Here is a 9,702-nt window from a genome sequence, read left to right on the forward strand (position 1 = left end):
AAATATGGCCAAATGGTCACATCTGTGAAGTCTAGCCAATGGGTGTTCATGACAGCGCTTTTTTGCTTTTGTTTTGTTGTTGTTATTTTGGTTTGTTTTTGAGACGGAGTCCCGCTCTGTTGCCCAGGCTGGAGGGCAGTGTCGTGATCTCGGCTCACCACAACCTCCGCCTTCCCGGGGTTCAGGCGATTCTCCTGCCTCTGCCTCCCCAGTAGCTGGGATTACAGGCATGGACAGCGCTTTTTCTACTTTTCTGTAGGTTTGTGACTTTCTCCAGTCTAACCTCAGAAGAGTCAAACAGCAAAGGAAGTTCTACCTCTGACCCTCCTTGGGCCCCATCCAGCTCCCCAGTGGCCAGCGCCACAGCCGGTTTCCTGCCGATCCTTCCAGAGCCTACGTGTCGCTGCCGTTGCTGCGTCTTTATTAATAGCAGGGCTGTAGTAGTAGTGGGAACACGAGTGGGGCAGGCAGCAGGCCTCTGAGTCACACAGACCTGGCCCGGGGCCTGCTCCCCTTCTGACCTTGTGTAACACGATCGCTTCTCGGAACCTCAGTTTCCTGCTCCGTAAACTGGGGATAAATACTGACCCTTTGGGCAGCTGGGAGGATCCAGTGTAAAGCCCTGCGCAGGGCTAGGCGCGGAACAGGTGCTGAGAACATGAGAGCACCTCTGTCCCTGGCGCTTCCCACAGCTACTTCAGCTCCTGAGTCCTGCGGGAGGAGGGGCAGGGCCTGGACTCTTGGGTCTGAGGGAGGAGGGGCTGGGGGCCTGGACTCCTGGGTCTGAGGGAGGAGGGACTGGGGCCTGGACTCCTGGGTCTGAGGGAGGAGAGGCTGGGGATCTGGACTCCTGGGTCTGAGGGAGGAGGGGCTGGGGGCCTGGACTCCTGGGTCTGAGGGAGGAGGGACTGGGGACTCTGGACTCCTGGGTCTGAGGGAGGAGCGACTGGGGGCCTGGGTCTGAGGAAGGAGGGGCTGGGACTCCGGACTCCTGGGTCTGAGGGAGGAGGGACTGGGGGCCTGGACTGTTGGATCTGAGGGAGGAGGGGCTGGAGGCCTGGACTCCTGGGTCTGAGGGAGGAGGGGCTGGGGGCCTGGACTCCTGGGTCTGAGGGAGGAGGGGCTGGGGGCCTGGACTCCTGGGTCTGAGGGAGGAGCAGCTGGGGGTCTGGACTCCTGGGTCTGAGGGAGGAGGAGCTGAGGACCCAGACTCCTGGGTCTGAGGGAGGAGGGAGCTGGGGCCTGGACTCTTGGGTCTGAGGGAGGAGGGGCTGGGGGCCTAGACTCCTGGATCTGAGGGAGGAGGAGCTGGGGCCTGGACTCCTGGGTGTGAGGGAGGGAGAGCTGGGGCCAGGACTCCTGGTGTGAAGGAGGAGGGCTTTGGGAATTGTTCCCTAGTCCCTGGACACCAGCGCTCCTGGCCTCTGGGGCAAGACAGAAGCGCTCAGCTCTGGGCCTGTCATCCCAGTTCAGGTGTGTGGAGGGGTCTGTCCCACCCTTTCCTCTGCCCTCAGACCTGGGCCTTGTTGGGGGTTCACAATATGTTTTGTCCCCTCTGTCCTGGGACTGGAGCCCAGACTCCAAGCCGGTCTAAGTTTGGAAGGGAGAGGGAGGGGGCAGCCGTCAGAGGGGGTGAGGGAGGGGTGTGGGGGGACAGGATGTCTCTGTCTCTGAGCTGTCACACACACCCCTGTCCCGGGCCCAGAGAAAGGGAGGGACAAAGGCTATGAGAGAGAGTCAGGAACAAAGAGGAGGAGAGAGACGCAGAGACACTGGCGAGAGCGGACGGAGATGCCCAGAGGGGCCGGGAGAGACGGGAAACAGACAGACAGAGAGAGGGGAGAAGGCAGGGAGCAAAGCGTGGGGACACCCCCAGAGTTGGTGGAGAAAGCGTGGGGACAGTGTGCGGACAGAGGAGAGGGGCCGGCGACCCACAGAGACGGGACAGGGACGGGGAGTCCCACCCCAGAGACCCAAGGGCAAGACAGAGACAGGGAGGGTGGAGAGAGACGGGGAGAGAAGGAGACAAAGACACACAGAGAGAGGAGAGACAGAGGGAGCAAGAGAGAGACTGAGAGAAAGGTGTTCATGTAGAAGGAAGGAGAGACTGGGGTTGGCTGAAGAGAGGGGAAGAGAGGGTGGGGGAGTCAGGGCGGTCCCCTGGGAAGCACAGCGAGGGATACACCCAGAGGGTGGCAGGAGGGCACAGAGAGGCAGAGACACTCCTCCAGACAGACAGACTCGGACAGACAAAGGGTGACTGAGGCTGACCTTGCAGACAAGCTTCCAGCCCTTGGCTCTGCGCAGCGAGAACCTGTGGGGTGCAGGGGGCTGGTCGCTCTCTGGGGAGCCCTGACAGGGGGAGTCCTGCCCAAGGGCCACCCCACATCAGGAAGCCCTGAGATGGAGCACAGGGCCTCCGAGACCCCTGAGGATGGGGACCCAGAGGTGAGAGACGGGAGACAGGGGAGGAAGACACAGAGAAAAGAAGGAGAGGCAAGAGGCAACACGGGGAGACAGAGGAAGAGAAACAGAAAACAGGGAAATGCAAAGATCTCAGAGACCCAGACCCAGGGAGAGAGGATGACTGAGATCCAAGGACACACAGCGAGACCGAGGCCCCCAGAGAAATGGACTCAGAAACACAGAGCGGGATGCACAGGGGAAGAGGACAGTGGAGAGAGAGACTGGGGTGGGCGGGGGGCCCGTGTGGACTAAGGATGCACCCCCGCTTAGGGCTGGGGGCTCCTGGTCCACTCCCACAGATGGGGGCAGGCGGGGCCTCTGTGACAAGGACCCCTAACCTCGCCAGAACACAAAAACAGGTGGCCCGAGTCCGGGTGAGTCACTGTGACTCATCCTCCTCTCTGGGGACAGTGACCCCTGTCCCCTGCCCCCACCCTCCATCCCCGGACTGCGCCGTGACCTCCTCCCTCGCCATTCTCAGTGGACCCCAGACTCGCCCCCTCCTCACCCTGCCCCTCTCCCATAGGAGGACACAGCCACAGCCCTCCAACGGCTGGTGGAGCTGACGGCCAGCAGGGTGACCCCAGTGAGGAGCCTTCGGGACCAGTACCACCTCATCCGGAAGCTGGGCTCCGGCTCCTATGGCCGCGTGCTCCTCGCCCAGCCTCACCAGGGGGGTGAGTTCGGCCACCCAAGGGCAGCCTCCCCAACCGCCACATAATAAGCGTTCTGGGAAGCCACCCAACCAGGGAGAATTCCCAGGAGGAGCTGATGGGGACCCTTCTCGGTGGGGACGCTCTGAAAGTTAAGAGCTCTGGGATCTTCTGAGAAACACAGGACCCACCCCAGAGAGGGCGAGGGGCTGCCTATGGTCCCACGGCAAGACAGGTTTGCAACTCAGGTTGGAACCCAAGTCGTCGTCATGCCTCTTACTTGATGCCAGGGGAAACTGAGGCCCAGAGAGGGTGAGGCGGCTGTGGAAGCCCATGCCGCAGTCCAAGGCAGAGCAGGGAGGGTCTTCAAAGAAGGTCTCCTCCCACCCACACCTCACAGAGGGAGGAGCCCGTGCTGCCCATGAGAAATGTGAGGCTCAGAGAGGTTACACGGCTTCCCTCAGGGCCTGTGCACAGCAGGACCGAAGCCGCCTGAGTGTCCCCCCAACCCATCTCCCCGGCAGGTCCGGCTGTGGCTCTGAAGCTCCTGCGTCGGGATTTGGTCCCGAGAAGCACCTTCCTGAGGGAGTTCTGTGTGGGCCGCTGCGTCTCTGCACACCCAGGCCTGCTGCAGACCCTGGCAGGACCCCTACAGACCCCCCGCTATTTTGCCTTCGCCCAGGAGTACGCGCCCTGTGGGGACCTCAGCGGGATGCTGCAGGAAAGGGTGAGGCCACGAGGGACAAAGGTTGGGAGCGCTTTTCCCAAGTCCAACTCTGTCCCAAGCCTCGTCTCTATCTCCAACTCTGACCCCCAAATCAGGACCCGCCCAACCCATCTCCACCCTGAGCCCCCACATGACCTCCCACTTTCTAACTTTCAATGAGTTTCTATGCCTGACCTCAACCCTAATCCATCTAATCATCCAAACACAAGCACGGAAGGGCAGGGAGCTGAGGGTGGGATTGAGGATGGACTAGGGTCAATGAAGGGGGTGGGGATGGAGACGGGGTTGGGATTTTAGTTGACTCTGGGGTTAGGGCATGGGCATGGGTGGAGTTGGGTGGGTTGAGTTTGGAGTTGATTACAGATTGATCATGAGTATGGAGAAAAGCATGAATAGGGTTGCAGAGGGAAACAGATGGTTGAGGATGTGTATACAGACTGAGTTGGAGATGGGCTGTAATGGGGTTTCTTCTAGAAAGGAGACCAGGTCAGGACAGAACCCATGAGATTCTAGGGCCTCTTGAGTTTGGAGATTAGAGGTAGGGATAGTTTCAGGAATAGATTTTGGATTTGAGATAATGGTGGGGATAAATGGAAGGAACAAAAGAAGGATAGGGATGAGGAAGGTATATGTGGATGAATGAGTCTCATTGAGAATTAGAAGGGTGGAAGGATGGGTGAGTGGATGGATGGATGGGTGAATAGATGGGTGGAAGGAAGGTTTGGTAGATGGATGGGTGGGTGGATGGATGGGTGGGTGGATGGATGGATGGATGGATGAAAGGATTGGTGAGTGAGTGGATGGATGGATGGATGGATGAGTGGATGGGTGAGTGGGTGGATGGATGGATGGATGAAAGGACTGGTGGGTGGATGGATGGATGGAAGGAAGGATTGGTGGGTGGATGGATGGATGGATGAAAGGTTTGGTGGGTGAGTGGATGGATGGATGAGTGGATGGGTGGGTAGGTGGATGGAAGGATTGGTGGATGGATGGGTAGGTGGATGGATGGGTGGATGAATGAAAGGTTTGGTGGGTGAGTGAGTGGATGGATGGATGAGTGGATGGGTGGGTGGGTGGAAGGAAGGATTGGTGGGCGGATGGATGGATGGATGAAAGGTTTGGTGGGTGAGTGGATGGATGGATGAGTGGATGGGTGGGTAAGTGGATGGAAGGATTGGTTGAGTGGATGGATGAGTGGGTGGATGGAAGGATTGGTGGATGGATGATAAATGGACGGTGAATGGATGGGTGAAAGGAAGCAAGGGAGGATGAATATATGGATGTTGGATATTAAATAATTGAATAACTGACTGGATTGCTGACTGGTTGGTGGAACGGATGTTGGATGGACACACTGTTGAATACTGTTGGAAGGATGGGTGGCTTCAGGGATGGATTGCTGCCTGGCCAGCTGGCTAGCTAGATGGATAGACAATCAACTGATGAAATAAACCAGGGGATTTTAGAACAGACTCAGAGTTAGAGATGGGGGTCTAGGCTCGTATAAGACTAAGATTAGGGTTAAGAATGAAATTTGAGTTCTCACTGGAGAAGATCTGGATGATCAGATTATAAAAGATATATAAGAAATGCCTGAGTATTTGAGTTAAGAGAATCTTTGAAAGAAGCTCAAAGGAGCTACTGGTTATAACTGGGGTTCCAGTGGGGAAAACTGGGAGACCAGTGGGGAGTTGTCTACTGGAGTGCAGATATGGCTGCAGGTTGAGGTTGAGGATGATGGAGAGAGAGTCTTTGGGAGCAAGTGGTGGGAACACGGGAGGTAGCCACTAGTCTGGGGTTCTAGATTCTCAAACCCCAAGAGTCCAACCTTTAGGACTTAGGAGTCTACAGCCTCTTTCAAGAATTATTCAGAAGGAACCAACTGGTGTGGTGCCTCAGGCCTGTAATCCCGGCACTTTGTGAGGCCAAGGCAGGAGGATCGCTTGAGGCCAGGAATTTGAGAACAGCCTGGACAACATAAAAAAGACAAAACCAAGGCACTCTGACCTTTCTCCTGTCTTCTTGACCTCAGGGCCTTCCCGAGCTGCTGGTGAAACGGGTGGTGGCCCAGCTGGCAGGAGCTCTGGATTTCCTCCACAGCCGGGGGCTGGTCCATGCAGATGTCAAGCCGGACAACGTGCTGGTCTTCGACCCGGTCTGCAGCCGTGTGGCCCTGGGAGACCTGGGTCTGACCCGGCCGGAGGGCAGCCCGACCCCTGCCCCACCAGGGCCTCTGCCCACGGCACCACCCGAGCTCTGCCTCCTGCTACCGCCCGACACTCTGCCTCTGCGGCCAGCCGTGGACTCCTGGGGCCTGGGGGTGCTTCTCTTCTGTGCTGCCACTGCCTGTTTCCCGTGGGACGTGGCACTGGCCCCCAACCCTGAGTTTGAGGCCTTCGCTGGCTGGGTGACCACCAAGCCCCAGCCACCTCGGCCACCACCACCCTGGGACCAGTTTGCACCCCCCGCCATGGCCTTGCTTCAGGGGCTTCTGGACCTGGATCCTGAGACTAGGAGCCCCCCACTGGCTGTCCTGGACTTCCTGGGGGACAACTGGGGGTTGCAGGGGAACAGAGACGGCCCCGGGGTTTTGGGGAGCGTGTCCTATGAGGACGGGGAGGAGGGAGGCTCAAGCCTGGAGGAGTGGACAGATGACGGCGATGATGGCAAAAGTGGCGGGAGGACGGGGACAGATGGGGGAGCTCCCTGACCAGGTGACAGAGACAGGTGGCCAGAGCCTGGGCCAGAGGCCCTTCCCCCAGCCCCCAGGGCCACCTGGATGGAGAGACAGCTGCACCCGGGAGGACAGAGAGGGAACACATTGCACTCTCCCTACGGCACGCTGGGCTTGGACGCGCATTTCTCTTCCAACCAAGGACCCAAGAGTCCAGCTCCTGCCCCTCCTCTCTCAGACGCAGGGGTCCAGGCTCCCAGCCCTTCCTCCCTCAAGGACCTTTCCTCTTCCCTCTGTCCAGAGTGTCTTTTTTTTTTTCAGACGGAGTCTCAGTCTGTCACCCAGGCTGGAGGGCAGTGGCCCAATCTCGGCTCACTGCAAGCTCGGCCTTCCAGGTTCACGCCATTCTCCCGCCTCAGCCTCCCAAGTAGCTGGGACTATGGGCACCCGCCACCAGGCCCGGCTAATCTTTTGTATTTTTAGTAGAGACGGGGTTTCACCGTGTTAGCCAGGATGGTCTCGATCTCCTGACCTCATGATCCACCCGCCTCAGCCTCCCAAAGTGCTGGGATTACAGGCGTGAGCCACCATGCCCAGCCATCATGGAGTTCTGATGGGATCACTCCTCTCCTCTAAGACCTTCGGTGGCTCCCACTGTCCATGTCCCAAGATCTGAACTTTAGGATCCAACACCGTGTAAACCTCACCTTCTGCTTCTCTCATTTCACTGGGCTCTGGGTGATGTCATGGGAGTCACTCATCTGTTCTGGACCTAAATCTACACATCTGAGCACACACACATATGCGCACACACACGCACACACGCACACACACACGCATCCACGCACATGCACGCACACAAGCACACACATGCACACACAATGCACACATGCACACACATGCACGCACACACGGACACACACACGCGTGCACGCACACATGCATGCACATGCACACACACGCACGCACACAAGCACGCACATGCACACACGCACGCACACACGCACGCACAGCTGCTGGCAGACATTGGCACACTGTGTGGCCTCCACCGAGAGCATCTTCCCCCGTCCCATGGCTCCAGAAACCGGCCCCCACCCCCAGCCCTCTCTAGCCTCCTGGGGAACTTGTATTGGAACAATCCGTGTCTCTTTCTGACTCTCCAGGCTGGACCTGGTCTTCTCCATATTTAGATCCTTCCCAGTTCTGCTCCCACAGAGCACCACGGATTGTGATTGTCCCAGCTCCGTCCACCTTTCTCAGACCTACACTGAGAGCCTCCTAAGAGCCAGGTCTGGTGCCGATGGGTCTCCTTCCTCATCAAGGCCAGGCCACGTCCCGCAGTCCCACAGCACCTCCCAGACAGGACACGGAGCCTGACTTGTGGAGGTTCACACCTGCAGGACGGGGACGAATTAGATCCAAATCCGAGACCCCAGCACCCAGCGGAGGGTCAGGAACTGGAAACTGTTTCCTACGCAGGGAGGTATGCTTTTAGGCTGAGAAGTGAGCTCACCACATACGACACGGCATCCTGGGCTGGATCCATCGTGGAAGCGCTGCTGAAATAACAGTCTGGTGTTGGCCCAACTGTGAGCCTCGTAGCTTTGACAAACGTCTCTTGGTTTGCGTTGCGACGCCGGCGCTGGGGGCGGGTGGCGGAGGGTGCATGACAACTCTCCGCAGGATCTTGGCAACCATTTTATAAACCTAAAATGATTCCAAAATAAAAAGTTTATTTTAAAAAATTAAGTGACTTCGCCGGGCGCGGTGGCTCAAGCCTGTAATCCCAGCACTTTGGGAGGCCGAGATGGGCGGATCACGAGGTCAGGAGATCGAGACCATCCTGGCTAGCACGGTGAAACCCCGTCTCTATTAAAAATACCAAAAACTAGCCGGGCGAGGTGGCGGGCGCCTGTAGTCCCAGCTACTCAGGAGGCTGAGGCAGGAGAATGGCGTAAACCTGGGAGGCGGAGCTTGCAGTGAGCTGAGATCCGGCCACTGCACTCCAGCCTGGGCGACAGAGCGAGACTCCGTCTCAAAAAAAAAAAATAAATAAATAAATAAAAAATAAAAAATTAAGTGACTTCAAATCAGACATGGCAGTACAAACCTGAAGGGTAGGCCGGGCGTGGTGGCTTAAGGCTGTCATCCCAGCACTTTGGGAGGCCGAGGCGGGTGGATCACCTGAGTTCAGGAGTTCCAGGCCAGCCTGGTCAACATGGTAAAACCCTGTCTCTACTAAAAATATAAAAATTAGCCAGGCGTGGTGGCACGCGCCTGTAGTCTCAGCTACTCAGGACGCCGAGGCATGGGAATCACTTGAACCTGGGAAGTGGAGATTGCAGTGAACTGAGATCGGGCCACTGCACTCCAGCCTGAGCAACAGAGCAAGACCCTGTCTCAAAAAAAATAAAAATAAGCTGGGTGCGGTGGCTCACGTCTGTAATCCTAGCATTTTGGGAGGCCGAGGCAGGTGGATCACCAGGTCAGGAGATCAAGACCAGCCTGGCCAACATAGTGAAACCGTCTCTACTAAAAAATACAAAAATTAGCCAGGCATGGTGGCAAATGCCTGTAATCTCAGCTACTCGGGAGGCTGAGGCAAGAGAATCGCTCAAACCAGACAGTTGGAGGTTGCAGTGAGCTGAGATCACGTCACTGCACTCCAGCCTGGGCGACAGAGCGAGATTCCGTCTCAAAAAGGAAAAAAAAAAAAAGAAATAAAAAACCCTGAAGGGTGGGTGCAACCGTCCCAGAAAAAAACAGGGGTCTGAAGTCCCACTGTGGCCCAAGGCTTGGGGACTTCGGAGTGGGGCTTAATCTCCCTGTGCTTCGAGCAGGGAGGCACTCACTGGCCTGTATTCCTACTGTGTGTTTTCAAACGATTTTTATTGTTATTCCTGTCTTTGGAATCAGGAGCCCTCCAGACCCTCCTCCCTCAGACCCAGGAGTCCAGGTCCATAACCACTTCCTCCCTCAGACCCAGGAGTCCAGGTTCACAACCACTTCCTCCCTCAGGCCCAGGAGTCCGGGTCCCGTGTAGAAAATGAAATCATCTCTGGAACCCACCCCTGCCTTGACCCCACCCAGCTGCCCCATCAATGCCCCATTGACAGGTCAGACACAAGTGCTTGGAGAGGGGTGTGCAGGGGGTCAGATGCTGGGGTCTTGTTTGGGGA

General features: G+C 57.3%; 1 protein-coding gene across 1 annotated transcript; it reads left to right on the forward strand.

Moving 5' to 3' along the window:
- The first annotated feature begins 2,403 nt into the window (after nt 1-2,403).
- SBK3 (SH3 domain binding kinase family member 3) lies at nt 2,404-6,836 on the forward strand. Its single transcript, XM_073017215.1, has 5 exons — nt 2,404-2,448; nt 2,766-2,840; nt 2,993-3,143; nt 3,644-3,846; nt 5,882-6,836. Exons 1-5 carry the CDS (start codon nt 2,404-2,406, stop codon nt 6,557-6,559), a joined length of 1,152 nt encoding a protein of 383 aa, XP_072873316.1. The 3' UTR covers nt 6,560-6,836.
- Nucleotides 6,837-9,702: the final 2,866 nt, after the last annotated feature.

Source organism: Chlorocebus sabaeus, chromosome 6 (genome assembly GCF_047675955.1).
Source record: "Chlorocebus sabaeus isolate Y175 chromosome 6, mChlSab1.0.hap1, whole genome shotgun sequence".
In the NCBI taxonomy this organism is placed as follows: domain Eukaryota; kingdom Metazoa; phylum Chordata; class Mammalia; order Primates; family Cercopithecidae; genus Chlorocebus; species Chlorocebus sabaeus.

Bases quoted from the DNA above. Each gene is read 5' to 3' on its own strand.
- SBK3 (XM_073017215.1), top strand. From the start codon at position 2,404: ATGGAGCACAGGGCCTCCGAGACCCCTGAGGATGGGGACCCAGAG. The intron at 2,449-2,765 runs GTGAGAGACGGG...CCACTCCCACAG, and splicing joins CTGAGGATGGGGACCCAGAG to ATGGGGGCAGGCGGGGCCTC. The intron at 2,841-2,992 runs GTGAGTCACTGT...CCTCTCCCATAG, and splicing joins AACAGGTGGCCCGAGTCCGG to GAGGACACAGCCACAGCCCT.